General features: G+C 41.5%; 1 protein-coding gene across 6 annotated transcripts in view; it reads right to left on the reverse strand.

Annotated features, from left to right (window-relative positions):
* The window catches only part of Rbms1 (RNA binding motif single stranded interacting protein 1), a 217,436-nt gene that overhangs the window by 34,397 nt on the left and 161,436 nt on the right, over positions 1-21,603 (reverse strand). For all 6 annotated transcript variants that reach the window (XM_031370383.1, XM_031370382.1, XM_031370384.1 and 3 more), the window contains exons 3-4: positions 10,016-10,074; positions 4,886-4,977 (exon numbers count right to left, since the gene is read on the reverse strand). In XM_031370383.1, the coding sequence (XP_031226243.1) occupies positions 4,886-4,977; positions 10,016-10,074 (151 nt within the window). The remainder of the gene's footprint in view (positions 1-4,885; positions 4,978-10,015; positions 10,075-21,603) is intronic.

Consider the following 21,603-nt stretch of genomic DNA (forward strand, 5'->3'; position numbering starts at 1 on the left):
AACCACACAGCCAGACTTAAACTTCCTTCATAAAAAACCCACTCCCCAAAAGATGTACTCAAGGTAATCCTTGACTGCATCAGCATAAGAGAATTAAGTTAATTAATCAGATACTCAAACCCACAATTTTATGGTAGAAGAACAAGAGAGCTGCTGGCATTTAAAACATTAATTTATAACTTTAAAAATAATAAGAAAAGAAGAAACCAGGTACTGAAATCTATATTCTGCAGAATGATGGCACACAGCCAGCATCCCTGAAATTGTGCACTTGTCCTCTCCATAGATGACGGAGAATCATGCCCCGCCCCCCACCCCCCACCCCCCAGCTTGCAGAATAAAGCCATGCAGTCCTTGAATGGGGCTGGCATTCAGAGTGCATCACTGATATGACCTAGATAGTCAATCCACACTCAATCCTCTTCTGAATAAGTGAATGGTAAAGATTTCCACCAAACAGAGAGATTATTTAAACTACTATGCTCCTTAGTAATACAGGTGCTAGAATGTATGTAGGGGACTACTCTATAAAGGCTTCTGCGTTTTCAATAGGTTGATAAAACAGGCTTCTTTCTAACTCAGTTTCAACAATGCGTGTTGGTGCTCCAAGGATCCACAGGAAGAAACCAAACAACTTTAGAGAAAACCTGCAAGAATCTAGCTGTGAATTGGATTAGGATGTGCACATCCAGCTCTTATCCGTCTAAAAGGGACAGAGGCTGAGAATGACATTCACTTGGAGAGAAATGCAGCCGTGTTCTGAGCCTCCACATGTGGTCTGCTACCCTCTTGTTACCAGCCGAGCAACAGGGCTGTTGGCAGACCTGACACAAAGCTTGATCTGTATCCCACCAGCTTGCAGTGTACAATGGGTCTATGCGTGACTCAAAAGCCGAACAATGGGAAAGGAGCAAGCTGATTGAAAGGGCCTACCAGAATGGCTGGGAAGTAATTACTCTCTTCCTGATGGCTGGCAGAGGCAGATGGAAGCTAGGACTCAGTGGAAGCTGGCTTGGCAAATACACTGAATAATCCTAGCACTCAGGAGCCAGAGGGGAAGAATTACGGATTAAAAGTCACCCTGGGCTATGTGTAAGACCACTCAAATACCCAAAAGAAGCGGCCACACAGAGTGGTCCTGGTGTGAATTTGATTCCTCTCGGAAGGCTGTCTAGGAGGTAGGGAGAGACAGTTCATCAGAGCAAAGCTGATGGCTGTTTGGGGGATGGGTGGTAGATTGGGTAAAGAGCTCAGAAAAACTCCCAAGAGTACTTTATGAGAAAGAGCATCAATGTGTTACCCAGGAAAGAAGTCAACACCAGACTAAATCACTGAGAGGCCAATAAACCTTCCCATATTTGCTATTGCTCCAACTCTGAAGGGGTTAAAAAACACAGCTAAGGAGCTGAGAGAGACTGGGTAAAAACACACTGCAAACATGCCTGACTCAGGGGTAGGGAAACTTCACCACTGTGGTTTGATACTCAGAATTTCTATGAAATAAGAGCATATCTTTAAATTATAAGCACTATACATCATACATTAACAATCTCTTCTTGAAAATCAGGTATTTAGCTTCAAATGTTAATCAAATGTTAAAATATTTTGTGTTATTTTAGTAAGAAAGATTATAATACATTATACACTAATGACAACCCCAACCAATCTTCTAAAATGTAATTAGATTGAGCTACAATGTAACTATGCCCATTTATCACATGTCGGTCTACATATGCACATAATTAATGATTGTTGGGATGGAAACCTTCAAAATGCTGCTTCCAGATCACCAAATTGTCGAAATAGTTGCCAGCAACTAATTGCAATGTAGGCTGTGATGCCCTCTCCCTTAGAACCAGCAACAGCCAACATTTGGTAGGGCTCTGGGCTGTTTGTGATATCTCTATGCATGCCCCCACATTATACTGCTTCTGAAACATAGTAAGGCTTTCCCCCTAATAAGCCCTTATTTAAATATCACATCGAATGAGGTTGGGCAACATGAATAGAGAGGAATAGCTGTAAATGTACTGAAAGAGATGTTGTATTTTATGGTGTGAAAAATCAAGAGACCAGACTCTCTGAAAGGGGAATAACTGCAGAAGCCATGGGAATTGTTCTGGATATTATCTAATAGAGAGAAAGGGGGAGATTTGCAGAGTGACTTAGGATGGAGAGTGAAGGGCAGCATTGTGGTTTTCTGGCTAAGGCCCTCTTGCCCATGTCTAGTCCTGTGCTGACTGCAGGGCCAGAGTAAATGTGCTGCAAATCAGAAAGCAAAGCAGGCTCTCTGTGGTCACACTTGCTTATTACTCTCTCATAGGCTTTCAACATCAAAATGGACATTGCTCAGTGGATGGGGCAATCATCTGAAAACCAGGATGCTTTCTACTTTCAGTTTCTGTTTTTCTAAATTTCTATTCTGGAGGTGAAGAAGACCCATAGGCCATCTTAGTGCCAGACCATGAGGATTAGAAGGAAAAGACTACTTTAGAAAAGGAATCCCTTTTATGAATTCTTAAAACTTTATCTGTGTTGATGCTTGTATTCAAAGTACCTCCATGTTGGCAGCTGTAGAACTCTGAGCAGCTACGTTATCTCTCAGGTCCTTGCAGGTGATATATGTCCTCCTTACAGTCCCTAAACTCCCTTAAGCCTTCTCTCCTGCCCATGTGAATGTTCCTCAGAGAGTAGCATCAGGGAGTGAGCATGTGTTACTATTCAGAAGTAGCCAAGGACAGTACTCAATGATTTTCCTCTGTACTTCAGAAAGCCTGATAATAGAAAACTATTGCTCTTTTGAAAGACTTGAAATAACATACTGCCAAATTTTAGGCTTGAAATATTTGCCATGACAACTGGTGCAGGGAAAGTTAAAAAAAAAAAAAAACAACAAACACACCTTAATTATCTTCATTAATGTACTTTAGGTACCAGGTATATCGCCCATGCTTACATTTGGTTTATGAACACCAGGACGTAAGTTAAGTATTGGTTTAGTTAATATGACTCTGAGATGGGTTTAGTGTGTAATGAAATTCCTGCTCCTGAACATGGCATGTAAGAGATGCATGGTGCTTCAAGGGTTGCCTCTTGATTCTTACTTCTCTTTAATAAAAACATGCTTACTGGAAAGCTATAGAGAGTGGTTTATGTCTTTAATCCCAGAACTCAGGAGGAGGAGGTAAAGATTCTGAAGTTCATGGTCGTCCTCAGCTACACAGGGAGTACGAGAGCAGCTTGGGTTATGTGAGACCCTACCTCATAGAGAAAACAAAGGCTCACTGAATGCAGGTTGGAGGTGAACACTTTGGAATGGTAACTATACTGGATCAGTGATTTTGATCATGCCAAACTAACTCTTCCAAATTTATCAAATACCCAAGGCTTCAGGCATTTTATACATGTGGATAGATTTGCACACACGTGCTACAGTGTGCTTACTGATATCAGAGGGGAAGTTATATGAGTTCTTCCCATCTACCATATTGGTTCCAGGGATTGAGCCCACGTTATTGGGCCTAGCAGTGAGCACGTTTATTGGCTGAGCCATCTCACCAGAAGCACCCTGACTCTGTTGATGAATCTGAGGTGAAAGGAGACAGACTGGTCCAGTCAATCCCTTCACATTTCTAAGGGATGACATTTTGGATTCTATGGCTTTTGCTGTTGTTGTTTGTTTGTTTTTGAGATAGAGTTTCTTTAGGTTTTTAACCTTGCTAGGAAACTAGCAAGAGAACACAACTCAGGTAAAGCATTCTGTCTTACAGTAATTAAAACCCATGCACACTGTGCTAGAGTGCCTCTGAAGCATGAAGCATATGGCCTCCATTTTATAGTCCTTGATCACTTAGGCACACTCTTCACTTGGAGAAGTATTTCAGCAATATTCCTCAGCTAGGCTGATAAAAGTTCACCAGAAACAAGTCTTGAATAAAGTCTATATGAAAATACTGAAGGATAGATTCAAATTACACAAATAATCACGTAAAAATCATGTAAAGCAGCATCCATGGCATACATCTGTACCCAATCTCTTAGCTGTATAAATCCATGTGTGAGCCAGTTATATATCCCTTCAAAATATGACATTCTGTGCACAACTACCTTTTCTATCTTTACTTGCCAATTTCTATCTTTAATCTATGTATGGAGGCCAGAGGTTTACATTATATGCCTTGCTCTGCACCTTACTTTCGGACAAGATCTTTCATTGAACCTGGAGTTCACCAATTCAGCTAGACTGGCTGGCTAGCAGACCCATGACCTCTTCCTATTCCCTGTGCAGCACAGAGCACTCCCCAGCTTCTTACATGCCTGCAAGGGATCTGAACCCAAGTCCCTATGTTTGCGACTTTATCGTCAGTCATCTTCCAATTCCCTCTCCCAATTACCTTATTAATTTCCTGATTATCATACAAAGAAATGGGTTTCTCTGTGACAGAATATGTCTATGACATTTTGTTCTTATTTACCCTCAGCATTCCTTCTCTCTCCTTTTCGTTGGTTTCCTTCTTCCCTTCGGACGGCTTTCCATTCTGGTTTTGAGAGATACATATTCTATTACCTTCTCTTTGAGGCCTGCCTACAATAGATTAAATCCTTGGGGAGAGAACTGTAAAGTTCTATTTTAAGAAAACTATAGATCTGAAAGCCTTCTGGAATTTTGATTACCCACCAAAATCAGGTGCTATTTCTGGATTTACATATTGGGTTAAATAGAATATAAAATGTATACATTTGTCAATTCGTCTTTAGAATATGAATCAGTCCTCTTTTGGACAATGAGGAAGAAAGCCTTTGTGTCACTGCTGAGAGTTCCCTGGTGCATCTCAGCTTTTAGAGGGATGAACAGTGACCTTCAGGAGCACAGGCCTCCACTCACCTTTGCCATCTGAGCCTGAACTCCATTTGCCTTCAGGGCGGAGACAGCTTTCTGGGCTGCTGCAGGACTGTCAAAGTCAACAAAACCATAACCTGAAATGCAAAAGACACTCTTCTTAGGTCACTACTTTTTAATTATATAGGGTGTTTAAAAAAAAAAAAGGACTTCATTTTAGTTCTAATACAGGCAACAGAAGCAGAGGTGTCCTGCGGGAACATAGGTACCCACAGCCCCGGTGCAGTGGCTTCCTCAGGTCCTTCAAAACATCTCTTAAAAGTGTGTGACAATGTTTGGGGGAGGGGTCTTTGTCCTCTTAAAGATCTTCTCAGATGTCTGAGAGTCGGGGGAAAAAAAAGCCTAACGTTTAAGTTGCTTTTCAGGTAAAAAAAAAAAAGGGTCTTAGGGGTGTAATGACAATTTCAGACAAAGTTTTAAAGACTACAACAAACATTATATATTCTATAGGCTATCCATTAGCTTTACCAGTTAAAATAGTTAAAATAAGTATAAATATTTGATACTCAAATATAACCTAAATTTTAGTACCTAGGCAAAAGTACTCATTTACCTAAAATAACAGTAGCTCCTTTCAAATTCAAGGAGATAATGAAAATACCTTAAGATACCCAAAACAGTTATTCCATCCATCTCTGCATATAGTCTAAAGATAGCATACAATATAGTGGTCCATATACCCACCTAAGAAAGGTCACTCTACTGAGCTCATTTGCTTGTGATTTCCCAAACACTGCTAATGAGCTTATTATCTCTGTTCCCAGGCCACAATAAATTAAAACAGGAAATTAGGAGGCAGAGGGCTGAGGTTGGCAGAACTGCAAAATATATACATGTATGGCACCTAGCAGTGCAGACTAGGGAGAAAGACAGTCACAGGAAGAAGCAAACAGCCCCATGACCTTGTAAATGCATCAGAAGTCTCTGTCTGAAAATAGATAATCCATTTTCATCACATGCAGCGACTCTTCACATACCGAGGAACACCTAAGTATATTTAGTACAATTGGAAGAATACTCGTCCAAATATCAGCTTTTTTCTGAACTCATGTCATTTATGAAGTTTTATTTTTGTGTAGTACAAATCTCTATCATATTTGTACATACATGTATGTGTGTATGTGTATATATATCTATGTATATATATATATGTATATATATATACACACATATATATATGTATATATATATATATATGATATAATGTATTTAATTAAAATTTTGAAGTTTTTGTTTGAGGCAAGGTCTTGTTATGTGGCCAAGCCTACCTTGGACCTTCACTGCTCGTCAGCCTCATGAGTACTCCACACTTGGCTCTAAAATTAATTTTAATAAGTGTAATTTGAAAAAGAATGGCACTATTTAGAAGGCTGTGAAGAGGAGGATCCAGGCCTAGCACTGATACTCAGAATTCATGAAGGAACAGTAGTTTTGAGAGTGTTGTGCTGGTATCAGAGGGACAAGTATAGAGCAACGAAGCCAAATAGAGCACTCGACAGCCACGCTGCTGCAGCACTAGCCTCAAAAGTCGCTTCTTCACCAGGTAAGCAGAAATGGAAGATTATCAACTGCAGAAGTGGCTGTTTCAGGAGAGACAGATGCAGAAGCTGCGGTGAGCAGTGGCTTCTTTGCATTACTTAGAATTGGGTTGAGAGGGGCTTCCCTGGATTTATCCAATACAGAAGCAGGCAGGTTGGGAAGGGAGATGCGGCAGCTGATCCTAGTCACAGCAGAGTGCCCCTCAACTGCCAAGTTAAAAGGAAGGTTGAACATGTTTAGGGCTTATGCTAATATGCATCATTCTGGGTCATCAGGCAAGCTGTGTATCTGTCTTTCTCACACAACACAATATCTGGGGATTATTCACGGACACCCCATTACACCGAAATGATGCAACACCTACTGATGGACACTTCTACCACCAACTCTGCCACTGCCAATACACTACAAAAAGCAGAACATTTCTACTATAATGCTATTTATTGTACTTGAGGTTGCAGTCTGCTCATGTAATAGAACCATTCCTTGTATTGACTTAATAAGAGAAACACACAACTGTTGCATTCAGTTATCGCTAGTGTGTGCTTCCGGTCTCTGTTGAAGTCTACTCTAAGAATTCATAGCTATTTTTTGAAGGTAAGCACAACAGGTAAGCACTAAACGATGTGCTTTCCATTCACCTGTGCTACTTTCAACGAAAGACCCATAAAAGTTTATAGAGGGGCTATAGGACTGGTTAGATTTCATTATATAAACCGGGGTATCGCTATCTCTGAAGGCAAGGCTTACTAAGTAACATGCAGGTTTGCTGGATGATGCTCCCGGGAGATAAATCACCAGGTCTTAAAGACCACCAACTGTCATGCTTATCTTGCTTACTGAAGTCTGCCCCCAGTGTGAGATGGCTGGATACAGGCAGAGCTGTGCTTTCCATTTCTGCCTTGGCTTCCTTCAGACACAGGCTTGTTGGTGATAAAATGAAGTCTCTGTCCTCACTTTATCAGTTTAGTTGATCCTCATCCACTTTTCCTTATGTGCTAATTAATGTATGTAATAAGCTCCCCTCTCATCTATATACCAGTTTCCTGGTCAATTCTTTGTAAGTTAAATTTCTCTGTCCTGATCTACCTATGTGGTAAGCATTTTGTTTTGTTTTGTTTTGTTTTGGTCTGTGTAGCCCTGGCTGTCCTGAAACTCACTCTGTAGACCAGGCTGGCCTCGAACTCAGAAATCCATCTGCCAAGTGCTGGGATTAAAGGCATGTGCCACCACTGCCCCACTTGTGGTAAGCACTTAAAACCTATGTGTTTGCTAAGTTTTGACCAAAACTGAAACATAAAATAACAACTGAATCTTCAATAACTAACATACCTTAAGCAGGCTTATTTTCTTTAGCTTAACTTTGTCCAAAAGAGAAGCCCCCTCAAATAAGTTTGTGAAAGTTTCCTGACCTTCTAAGGTCAGGAAGACCTGACCTATGTCTTGGGTCATATGTGAATTTCTTGAATGTATTTAATCTCTAAAAATTATATATAATATAGTGTTTCTCACTTATAGTAATTTTCTGTATTCACTACAACTATAAGTGAAAAAACTGTATGCACATATACATGTACATATACCAAACCATAGCAAGTTACCATGGGTAGCATGTTATCTGGCTTTATTACAAACCAAACTGTTACTTCTCATTTGTCTCAACATTACTCCCTCATCCCACAAACTCATCCTGGCCTACATGAGTCTATAAACCCACCCTGGATTACCTTCTCCTCTTATCCATATGCCATACCCCTACACAGCTGATGGAAACTGCCCGGGGCTAGTGAGACTGAGAATCCTGGAAGGGATCATGCTTGACCCCATGCAGGGCAGTGTCTCCCAAGACCTGCTAATGGGAGGTGTCCAGACTACTTGTTGGATTGAATGTCAGTTCTGAATTACCTTTACTTTTATTTAGAAGCCTCATTAATCTCTCTACTTTATATCTATGGACACTTTGCAATCCTGTAGTTTTGCATATGGTAGTGTTGAGATTAGCTGTCGTTTCTTTTTACTCAGGCCCGTGCCTAGACCACACTGAGCATTGGGGTAGAATTCTGGCTTCCAGGAAAACTGCAGCCACTGGAGAGGAGAACAGCGATGTCCTTCAGTGTAGCATGTGCTGGAGAGTTTAAGTGGGAGGAGGGGTTCTTCGCTACTTACGGTGGCAGCTCTGGCTTTTCAGCATTCTGAGCTGCTTCATCAGATTCCTTTGGGGTGAGGAAGAAAGGGAGAGAGGTAGGGTGGGCTAAAACCATGTATCCTCTGTTATTTCTCTCCCAGTCTGAGGTTCACTTTGAGATCAGCTTCCTTCTTTGGGCTTGGCAAGAGCCTATTTTTCTCCATAAAACCAAAGGACAGTTTTTGTTTGTTTGTTTGCATTTGTGTGTGTCTCTCTGATTGCCCAAATCATTTATTGATGTTAAGTAAGACTAATCTTGGCAGCTAAGTGCATGCACTTCCGCACACATTTGACTCTCTCTGGTTTAATTCATTTTAAATATTTATTGGGTACCATTCTACATAAAGCACACTCTATTCACTGTCCTAAGGCAAAACTGCCTTAATATGCCATGTTGATTAAACATGGGCTTAGATATTTGCCACAATAGCTCCTTTAAATCCAGGCACTTTGAAGAAGAAAGAGTACAATGGACCACTTCAAGTCTAGATTAAAGGGAAGGACCGGCTTACAAGCGGAGGCCTCACCATAGGCTCCATTTATGTTCCCTGCCTTTTTCAATGCTAAGCCAATGGGCCATCACCACTACTTGAAGAACTAGGGTCTAATTAATGAGCAGATCTGCCTTCTCTGCCTATTTCTGTCAACCTTGCTTCAATTCCCAGGGTCAGTAGTTAGATTCAAAGTCAGCTGACTCCATTCTTCCATTTTCCTAGAAATCACATGCCTATTGTTAAGATGCTGGATCATTAAAAGTCAGAGGCACAGAGAGCATCTGCGCTGCCCTGCTCCAGCCGCTTGCACTCCCAGCTCAAGGAGCTGGATGAGCTCATCCTAATTGCATGGAAAACTGAAGGTCAGTGCATCAAATTAATGCAGCAGTATATTTCAAAGGGGCACATGACCCTCTCTCCCCGGTACAATTTGGTCAGTGAAAATGGGTCTCTCCTCCCCGCTGCCAATATTGTCAACAGGCATTCAGCAGAGAACAATCGGGAGTATTGAAACATGTAATTAAGTACTGCTTAAAACTACTCTATTCTAATTAATAGAGCCAATTTACACAATATGTAATCTTTTCAGTTCTTTAGTACAGTCCAATGGTCTTCAGTAAGCAGCTCTAATCTCCCCGGGCTCAGGAAAGAAAAGCTATTCTACAGCTCTGCTCCCCCTTTTAAAGGCAGGGGCTGAAAGCCAACTCGTAGTTTGCGGGTTAACTCCACCGGTGCCAAATCTGGTAGAATTCTGGCAAACTGTGAGTTGTTGGGTTTCTGGCCAAATTCAACCAGGGACAAAACAAACGTAAGCAATATGCAGACATTGTGCAAGAGACAAACTGGGTGCCGTTGCATCGTCTGTCTACAGCCAAGACTGAGTCCACAGCAACGTACCTTTGCACTTGTTGGTTGCCTTATCCAAAATCGCCTTTGTGGAAACGATCTTCCCATATCTGAGAAAAAAGGGAAGAGAAGACGTTACAAGGAGCTGTTATTCATGTCTAAGCCCAAAGAACACACAATTTTCTTTCAAACATCTGCAAACTTTAAAGTACAAAATATTCTTTACTGAGGGGAAATGCAAGGCGAATTCTGAACTTTAAACTTTAAAAAAAAAAAAAAAAATGGAATGGCCAGGCTTCCCTTTGAAGCTCTGTATTAAGTTTGATGTTTAGCTTTGAAGAACAGGTACTTTCGTGACAATCTTCAGGAAAAAAAAAAATGAACGAAACACTCTATACAAAAAAATTTTCCCCTTCTGGTAACATCATGTCTATGGCCAACTACAAAGCCAAATACAAGGCCACCGATCTATTAAAGTTCTATGACCCACACGGCTTTTTATGAAATATAGACAGTGAGACATCTGTTGTATTATTCTATTCATTCCGGCTCAGGGAAGAGTGCTGCGTGGTTGCAGGCTGGGTGACAGGTGTATATTTATTATGCTTATCAAACTTAATGGCAAAAGACAGGGGTTTTTCTTCTTTTGCCAAAGACTTCTATATTTATAAATATTACTAATATCACTTCTAAGCTGGAGAGATGGCTTAGGCTTAGTGGTTAAGAGCACTGATTGCTCTTCCAGAGGTCATGAGTTCAATTCCCAGCAAACACATGATAGCTCACACCCATCTGAAACGGGATCTGACGCCTTCTTCTGGTGTGTCTAAAGACAGCTACAGTGTACTTATATAAATAACACAAATAAATCTTAAAAAAAGAAAATTCTCAAAACAAATGGAAAATTAAAAAGTCACAATATTATTTAAAAAAATGCCACTTCTAACTCAGTAATAACTGTTCAGGTGTCAAGTGTTTGCATGTACATGTGTGTGCGATAGGCTGTGGAGACTACGTACGGACCAGCCAACTGGGATTAATCACTTGTTATATGATCGTGTTCACGAGAAATGGGGTTAAATTCCTTAAGGTGTCATGGAAACTGGGGAGAGGAAAAATGCCCAATGTTCTGATTTAGGGCAGTGCTGCTAAAGATTAAATATCATTTACAAACACAGACAGAATACTAACCCCACGCATACCCTCTCAGTGCAGACCCCAAGGAAAAGCACTACAACCTGACTTGATTTCTAAACACTCAGGAAACTTTGAAAAATAGTATTTAAAATTTTAAATTCAAGGTAAACTTTGGAGAAACGTGCAGGAGATGCTTCCTGAATCTGGGGCCGAAGTTTCCTCACATATACATACCAAGTTCTACAATTCCATTTTCCTGATGGTTAATTTACATGTTTTAAGACATATTCTTTTATGCCTTTCTCATGATTGCCTTTTGAGGATTTAAAAAAAAAAGAGTCTTCTTGTGGAGGAGGTGGCTGGGTGGTTGAGCAGTTGTCTAGCATGTCACAAGTACACTGAGGCACGGAGGACGAGAAGCTCAAGTGTTTTAGGCGTGTTAGGCAATCAAAGGGTTCTACATTACATTTTACACCACTCTGAATATTCTATACTTATACTTGTACGTGAAAGCGGCTGAAATACTTTTGTCTGAAAGAACCAAATGGTGTAAGCCACCTCTCTTGTCCATTTAAGTCCCCTCCTTACACTCTGTATAATCATGTAGTCAAGTGAGTTCTAACTAGGCATGAAAGTAAGGAGAATGTAAGGGTCAAATGATAATTACATCCAAGAGGCATAATGCAGCACAAACACCTTCAATTCCCCGAAGAAACCCTGCATACTCGTAATGGCATTACTACTGATCACTAGGTTTACAGAAAAAGATGTAAAGAAGCACAAACGCTAAAAACAAAGAAGGGCAGACATGAATGAAGATGGCCCTTTGGCAGTCATTCTCTTCCAAGGTCACATGCTTCCCTATTCCCAGCATTCATTCTCTCACGGGCAGTTGTCAACAGAAGCATTTCTTAGATTCTATCACATACTTCCAAAAGCAGGAACTGCTGGTATGACTCCAGCTTCGAGTAAGGTAACAGTCACTGAAGTTAGGATACTATGCCTGAGGTCTCTAAGAACCCACGGGTAGGACATTTAGGAGGTCGGGGGTTGGCACTGTGTCCTCAGCTCCTGCTCTGAACACTTTGTGATGGCAAAGACATACAGATGTAGAGAAGTGAAGAGGCTAACATGCTGGCCACACCACATCCCTGTGCTCTTCATTCTCTGCTGCCTGTGACATTGAAGCTCACCCTCACACCTATGCTGTGTGTGTTTCTTCTCACTGTGGGAGACGGTACCCACAGGGGCGCCTCTCATTCCATTTCCGTGGCCAGTTCAGCGTGCCTGGACCATTCTGCTTCTTTACTCCCTCCTTAAATTTAATATTTGACCCTTGACCATCTTTATTTGAACATTTATCCAGAGATATAGCTCTAATTAATGCTATTTCTCTTTCCTATCTTTTGAGAATAGACATCAAGGATATCAAGTATTGGTTAGAAATTGCCTTGTGCCCATCACTGTCTAAAGTCTAAAGTCTCAAAAGCATCCCAAAAACATGTTCCATCTCCTTCTTGTATCTTTATTCAATAGCACTTTACTCTCCTGTTTCTGTCAAGCTCAGGTTACCAGGGACTGTGTCAATGCAGGCATTCTGAATGTAGACAGTAACCCTGCTGAGTTTTGTCTCGGATGCTTCCAAAACTCCCTATACTGTCTAGACTTATTTAAAAAGCACCAAAAAGTCTCCCAGCCTCCACACCACTGGTCCTTCTAAGAGGACCCATCTGCTGCATAAATCTCCCTCAAGCACCCCATTAGACATGCCCATGCCACCTACCCATTACCTCAGCTTACCCACCTTGATCCCGGAGGACCTGGGCAAATCTTTTTTCCCAGAAGCCAGCCCTAATTGTCTCACTGATTCACTGAAGAAATAATAAAGGGGATTACAGTTACCAGTCCTACTTACGCTCTTAGAGTCATGCCACGATGCATGAGACGATGAGGTTGCATGTGATGTGTTATGTATGTTATGTGTTTTATTGGTTCCCACTCCCATTTTTTGTGAATGGTAAAAACAAACAATCAAGGTCATGGTTTAAACCTATGGAGTTTGCTTAAATTTCCAAAGTTCAAAAAAATGCACAGTCTGTAAGTTTTCACTGCAACCTGTCTGTGAAGTGATTGTGAGAAGCAGTTTGTCCTTCATAAGCTCAGCTATGACAGGAGTTGGGAGGACCAGACAGTTGCCTCCATCTCAGCACTGACTCTCAGTTTGTTTGTTTGTTTGTTTTTTTCCCCAAGGCCGAGCAGTATTTACTTTTAGGATGAAACAAACACATGGTTCGAGACTGACAAGGAGCAAAGGAACAGAGGAGGCATTTCTGAAATTTACCAGTTTTACTTCCCATTGTAGCTTTCAATCAGCTTGGGGGACTGAAAGACTGTGATTTCACAGAGAGTTAAGAGGGTTTTCACTGTCCGTGAAGTTCCGGTCCGCTGGCTCCTGCACACGGCCAGGTGATTATCGGGAGCCACTGAGGGGTGTTAAAGGGTTTCGCTTTCATTAAACATCTCCATGCTGTCCACTCAGAAGCTATGCTCAGAGCACAACGCCAAATGCTCACCACTGCCCTGACAGCTTTACCTGCAATAAGACTTAATAAGGGGGGTGGTAAGGGTGGGGTGTTACAGGTAATTAGAACCTAATCGAAATGTACTGTCAATCACCAGAGCCCACAAGATTAACAGATGTTTGGGTACAAATTCATAAAGGAATAAAAATTTTCAGCTACCCTTATTCCCATTTGCAATTTTTTTAAAAAAATTATTAAGGAAGAGATGTACACTGTACTGGGTAAACTCACACTCTGAGAACACCAAGCAGGACACACCCAAGAATGCAAGGTGGAGGGCTGTGGTGAAGCCAGTGTGTCTATGTTGATTCTTTAGGTTTTATCCAACTTCAAAGTAACCAGGCTCCAACCACAGCCCTCACTCCCCCTGCTTATAATACTCTTTGCTAAGAGGAGCTAATCCACTCCAGAGGAAGCACTGGCAGAAAAAGGATAAAGCGTAATTAAGAGATGTGACTACAGAATAATTAGAATTTCAAAGGGAGAGGATAACAGGTCAGAATTCCCTTTTAGACCTCCTCGCTCCAGTGGACATGGCTGAAGAACTGCTCAGAATGTCCTAAAGCTTTTTGGTTTGCAATATATCTTTACTCCTCTCTCACCCATTTCTGCTTATGAATAAAACCAAACACACTTTAGTTTTAATTAAAAAATTATCTGCTGTCCTCATAGCTTTCTCCTTTCAAAATTATGCCCCCTCTGGTTTATCTTAATCACAAAAGCAACATACTCCTGGGATTAGAACACAGATTATTAGGTTGAGAAAATTAAAACCACCTAAAGTCCTAGGTCTAAGCGGCAGTGCAGCTTTTACAGGACGTGAGCGTTGTGTGTGTGCAAAGGTGTGCACACGTCCCTTCCCTTCCGCACTTGCCATCCCCTCTTCCCAGTTACAGGAGAGCTTAGGAAACGGGAGTCTACACCAGGCACCACCAACAGATGGCGATCACGGTTGATATGTTACCTTAAACACTTGGCATTTCAAACATTTAAATACTGGCGGTGCTCATTCTAGACTTGGAATACACTACGGACACTGTTAAAACATCATTTATTGCTTTATTGTTATAAATAGGCAATGGGCATATTAAAACCCAATATATTTATAGTGTTAACAGAAAAAGATACCTTTGAAAAAGCCAACCATTGCTCATGGATACAGGAGAATGGTTTATGTCCAAACTCAGGAGTGCTCCTTAAGAACAAGATGAGAAATGGTATGACTATGTCAGTGGTTACAGACAGCAAGAAGGACAGAGAGCCTGAAATGAGGATAAATTAAGGAAAAAAAAAAAACACGACAAGCTGATTACCTAGTGAGTTAATTCAGGGGATTAAAGCATATGTCATATTTTTCTCTTATTTTTGTGCACAGACTACTGAGTGAGTGTCTTGTAATTTAATCCTCACAGCAGTCTTTGAATAGGTGGGTTTTGGTTCTACTTTGTCCACGTGAAACTCAGGAGCAGAGTGAGTCTACTCGGGGTTACACAGCTAGCAAGTAGCAAAGACACAGGGCAGGAAGTTTGCTTTGGAGGTGAAAGGCCACGCATGTTGACAATTACAGAAACGGGTCACCGAGCATAGACAGGTTCAAAGCAATTCCACTTTTGAGTTTGCATGCTTTAGATGGAGAAAGGGCAGAGTGCCACTGCTCATGTCTCTAGGACGGATGCTGATGACATTCAGAGAGAAGTCATATGGCCTACCTTGGGATCAGATGCCCCATAAAATATGCTGGAGAGAGGAAGTACAACTAGCCTCAAAGTGTAAAAGGAATCATCCATGGGTCGATTTCATGGGAACTAAACTACGGGGAAAATAAAAAAAGCCCTAATGCACAAACACAAATGTATCTTCCTCCTGCATGTGCTATATGCTACCTCTACAGCCTTACGCTCACACCCCTACCCGCCCCACACCACCGTAACACCCCTACGCTACCCCAACAGGCACACAGATGACTGAGAATGGAGTTTTCTAGCTACCTTTTCTCTTGCTTTATTTTGTCAAGGGCTCCTCAGGAAAAGGGATTTCCTAAAATTTGCTTTAGCTCATTAACTGTGTGGTTGGACAGAGGAGGGTAAGGAGAGTAGACGTGACATTCCATTTAACAGAAAGGTTTGTTAATGAATAAGGCCTAAAGTAACATAGGAGGAGTGATTTACCCATGCTCTTTCTGAATTCCCCATTACCATAAATAATTCAATTGGTAATAGTTTCTCTATTTAATAAAAGAAATAGTAAGGATCCAAAAATGAGATACAAGACATGAAAAATTAAACTAAGCAATCAAGTTCAAACAGATTTCCTAAGACTTTATGTTTCATGCTGACAATTTTCAGTTTCCACAAAACTGGTCTAGGACATGAAAATATTAAGCATATATAAGGGCATTCCAGTTTCCATTTCAGTTGTCTGAGACAAACTCAGATAACTGCCCCATCTGCTTGTGCCGCTCGGCTGCAAGGGGTGGCACACACACAGCACAGGGAACCGTGCCGTACCCAGCTAGACACAAAGCCAGAGTTTCCGGAAGGAAAATGCTTGGCAAGAAAACAAACTGCAGGACCTGAAGGTCAGATACAACTGAAGCCCTGGGTGCGGAAGGCCAGCTGATCACAGGAAAGACAAGCGTAGCTCAAAGGAAGAGATCAAATCAAGAACGCAACTTACCAATATTCATAGCATGCCCCCGTGTGACCTTCACCACACAAGACCTATGAAAAATGTATAAGATGCCAGATCTACTGTGAAGGGAACAGTCCTTTCAGGGATATGAGGAATTCCCGTACTAACCCACCTTAGTACTAAATAAAAATCTTGTGTGCACAATCCTGAACAAATAAAGCATAAATACAGAGGGAGTGTCCAGCTGAACAAGGCAGCCTTCAGGGAACACAGAAACCCAGGCAGGCTGTGAAGAGCCCCGACCAGCAGAAACAGATGTTTCGTGCAAACCTATGTGAGAACAACAGAAATCAAGGGTGGGAAGGGCCCGGAGTCGCCTGCCTTCCAGAGAAAGGGAACACATCTTGGCTAGCGATTCTGTCAAAACAACTGTAGAATGAAATAGCAAAAGCAAGATTTTATTATCAGGATTCATGAAAAAGTTGATGCCTAGGATTAGCAAAGAGAGACATGCCTTTTAATTTACTTTGCTGTATGCTTAAAAATTAGTATGGATGACTGATGAGAGCCGGGCTTTCTAGAGGCCAGCAGAGATTTAAGACAAATGGCTTCTCTGAAGGAGCCTTAAATGCTCAATTAAACTTCTGAGAAAAGCAGTCCCAGGTGTCTGCTACGGAGAGCCAGCGGCTTGCTCGTGAATTCAGAAGACAGGGAAAGGAGACCCTCAAGTTCATGTTTCCGAACTGGGGAGGTCAGTGACTTCAGCCCACCGTCTGCAGCCTGGGATACATAGCAGAAGCCAGCTCCTTGTTGTGTGTTCTTTCTCAGGGGTAGCCAGCCCGGCTGTCTTGCAGCAGGTGAGCTGATGGGACAATATCACAGAGACTGTGCTACAAAGCACCACGCCACACTTCTTTTTCAAAAGATGAATCCATCCTTCAAATTCAAATGAAATTGGTAATTTCCTTCCAGATTTTAGAACTGATAAATCTTCTCACTAATCTCAAAACCATCCTCACCAACTCTCCTATATGAACTCAGTACTGTTCCTACCAAATTCAGCTAGAAATAAAAGGTACACAGAAAATGAACATTAAACTACCTCGCTAAAAACAGCAAAGATGCCCATTGGGTGGGTGGGGCATATGGTCTGTGAAAAATACATAGCCTCTCTTCTAAACAAAAGCGCTACAGAGACTTTGACTTGCTGCATGGATTTATTACAGTTTAGAACCAATTCTATCCCAATTGGCCATCAAGCTTCACGAGCGCACATAGCACACTAGTGTTCACGCATATCATAACACCATTTCACAAATGACTGTACTGCAGCTCTTCAGGCTACAGTTATAGATGCTTGGGCCCAAATCAGTGTTGCCCAATACTACTATGTGAGAGAGAAATAACGTGTGCTGGAAAGAGAACCAAGGGTGTTTTTAAAGTGTACATCACTGAACTGATCTCAAAGTGCCATTCACTGAGTAACACATAAGTCCTGAAGCAAAGACAACTTGACCACAGAAGGTAGTTAGGGTTTTGTTTGTTTTGTTTTGACTTTGTTTTTCTCTGTGAGTAATCTTGTCCTGGGACTTGCTCTGTGGATCAGGCTGGCCTTGGATTTAAGAGATCCACCTGCCCCTGCCTCCTGAGTGCTGGGGCTAAAGGCATGCACTATCACTGTCTGGCTAGAAAATAGCTTTCATCTCTGGATTGATGAAACCATCATGATTATCTTTTAAACTGTTTTCCTCTTTCACTACAATATATAATGTATTTCTTTTGCTGCCTTTTGTTATGATTTACCATAAGGAAAACTTGGTTATAACAGACAGAGGCAGAGAGTTACAACTATGGAGATGTGGCCTCAAGTTCTAATATAGTCAATGAGGAGCTCTGTGACATTCTTGGTACCCTCAGCTATACAACTGCCAAAAATACCTACACCACAGAAGACAATACACATTATCCCATCATGGCTTCTGTGTCATGGCTTCTCCATCCTGACTCCAAATACAAATGACAGTATACAAATGACAGCAACCTGGATTGCTTTTTAATTAAAATATTAATGTGGCCCTACATTGCAAAACATTGAGAAAGAACAGACTCACTATTTTTTTTTTTTACTTTTTAGCACAGTTTTCTTTGTATATCACATATAAATATTCCATGTGTATTGGTTGAATATATAAAGCATAAACAGGCAATATAATTTTCCCTTAATGAAAGTGTTTGGTGATAGGAAAAAAAAGGGGGGAGGGACTAGCAGAAATAGAAGAGAAATATTATATATTGTCTTGGAAAACAGGTATGGGTGGAATTGTATCCTATAAGAAACATAAGAAGGAAAGCAATTTAGAAGTTTAACATTAAATAGAAAATTAGTAACAAAAAGAAAATTGCACAGTTGTGGCATGGGAGAAGACCAGGCAGTTATTTTTCAAACAGCTATACATATGTTGCACTTAAAATAAAGCAAACAGAAATCTTAAGACACACAGATACACAAAGATAGACAGACAGACAGACACACACACACACACACACACACACACACACTCCCCAGAGTCATTAGACACTGAATGTGTACAAGTCCAGCACTGAAAGTCACACATGACTACTTCATTTAAAGCAGGACAGAATGACAGAAGGCTAAAGCAAACGTGTTTCCCACAACAGTTGAAAAAGAATGCAAAATTACCTCAACATTTCTCTTGACTCTGCCACAAGCTAAAGTACAGGCGTCAAACTAGACATTTCTTGGACTCACACTAAAGTTGGCTGTGATAAAGAATATGGCATCAGTATACTGACTACCAAACATACTGCATCCTTTTGTAGGACAGCCAACTCTCCACTGCCCCACAATCCTAGGATGCCAGGCAGAGAAGAGACTGGTAAGAGAAACAGTATCTATTGTCCTTGCTTCACTTCTGACACACTTGGAAGTATGGTATAAATGCCTCCCAGTGAAGGGTACACTCGGACCATGTATATAAAGGAACAGCAGCCAGCAGCTTGACATCTTTAAATTTACTTAGCTCAAAGGCCACTTGTAACAGTAGTTGCAGCTCCAAGAGCAGAGCTGAAGGGGAGGGATAAATAAGGCTCCCATATTGATTACCCACAGGTTTGTCCCTGAACCACACTGCCCTTAGATACTGCAGATAAAGATGAGCAAGCACTCCAAAGGCACAGGGGGAGAGACGCAAGGGCTCAGAACCTTGCGCCGTGAGAAAGGCAGGGAGAAATGATCTTTGTCTGAAGGAATGCAGCTGAAGCAAAGCAAATGCTGTAAAATTACTTCATGTCAGTTTCGCTCAATTGCCACATCCTAAATGAGGGTGCCATGCTTCACTCTCACTGGAACTCAGATTCACTGGGTTTTCTGGAAGGTGTTCTGGTTATACCCTGGTAGGGATAGGGCTATGGGTAGCCATGATGTGTTAAATGCTTATCCACTATACAGCCCAGTCAGTAAGAATTGCCCCCAGTCTCAGTTGTTTTTGCAAAATCTTGCATAACTGGACAGGTTATCATGGGTTGCAAAATGCTAGATTCTTTGAAAGAACAAAAAATCCCCAAGATGCTAGCAATTAGAAGCTGGGAAAATGAAAGCTGACAGAAAGCCAAGTTCTGGAGCAGCCTGAAAAGAGAAAAACTAGCAAATCTTGGGGAAAGACCAAGCACTAGTGTGTGTGTGTGTGTGTGGGGGGGGACTGTTTTCTCCAAATGGGAAGACTCCATCCTGGAGAGAGGAAGCCCTTCATGGACTCAGGAAGCTGGGTAAACAGGGCATTCACAAGACCATCCCACAAAGTGCGCAGGCAGGAAACAATGCAGGAAGTGAGGAGACGCCATAGTGGCGTGGCCTGCAAATTGTTCCGGAGCTCCAGGAGCAACTTTCCATGTTTCCCCACCTAAAATGGCCTTTTGATGACACTTCTGGAAATGGCCTTCGTAAGACCAATGGTTCCTCGGGGTGCCATCTTTGCTCTCTCTTGGTTAAATAGACATTTGTTCATGTCTTCCTGGAAAACTTACACAACCAGTGGATTCCTTAATAGCCAGCCATGTGCAGTAAATGTTTCCTCTATCTATCTGGGGAAGTGGGAAGAAAGAAAGGGCTGCTTTATTTGTGTCAAATTAAATAAATAAATATATACGTGTGTGTGTATATATACACACATACATACACATATGTGTGTGTATATATATATGTATATATATATATATAATTTATATTTGCTGGTCAGACACATGATGAGATCAGGAAAGATGAAATTTGGTTTGGGTAAGTGGATAACTTGTCAAATTAACTTGTCAAGCTAATGGTCAGTTAGCATGGTACAAAGCACAAAGAGACCACCCCCTCGGCCCAGTCCTCAGCCAGCGTATTAAAACCCAAAACCTACTTAATCTACATTAAGTGATTGGTGGCATATCATCAGAAATAACAATGTCCTAGAGCTAGTTGGGACAGTGTAGCTAATGACTTTAACAAACTGGGATTAATACTTGGCTAATGATGGCCCAGTAACACTGAATAGGTAAAAATATTTTCTCCCTAAGTTCTGAAGTGCTAAAACCCAACTGAAAATGGCTTGGCTCATGTACATAAAAAACCCCTGGGTTTTCTGATAGGGGTATGTCAAGTTCTCCAAATAACTAAAATTTATGCTGCGTGGACCCTGGTTATAAAAGTAAATTATCCTCTAGGCCCTCCTGCTTGTTCTTCCCTACACAGTTATTAGTGGAATGATGTCATCACCAAAAGCTGTGTCAAAGTCTTAAATCCTCTGCATGCCTTCTTTTGAAACAGAGTCCCTTTGCAGACGTAATCAAGGTCATGTGCCTGTCCCCCCACTCCACCCTGTGTCAAAAGGGGCTTTAGTCTGTATGACTGGCACCCTTCTAAGAAGAAACGTGAAGCATAAGAATGAAGGGTAGTCCACGTGATCCCACAGAGAATGGGATGGTGCTCCCAAGGTGCAAATCTCCAGAAGCCACAGCTAGGAAGTGACAAGAGAGGCTTCTCCTGGACATGATGCTCCTGACCTGTCAAACTTAGACTGCTGTCTTCCAGAACTGCAGGCTAATGGACACTTGTTTTAAGCTTCCCGGCCTGTGGTACTTGGTTATGGCAGGTAATCAGAAAAATCAAGCTTTAGCTCAGTGGTGTATTTCTTTATAGGCCTTTGAACCTGTTCTGCTTGGTCTTCATTCTCTGTAAGACAATACCTCACGTGATAAATGTACATTCACTCTGCAGTTTAACAGTGCCCCCCC

Source organism: Mastomys coucha, unplaced genomic scaffold, assembly GCF_008632895.1.
Source record: "Mastomys coucha isolate ucsf_1 unplaced genomic scaffold, UCSF_Mcou_1 pScaffold15, whole genome shotgun sequence".
In the NCBI taxonomy this organism is placed as follows: Eukaryota; Metazoa; Chordata; class Mammalia; order Rodentia; family Muridae; genus Mastomys; species Mastomys coucha.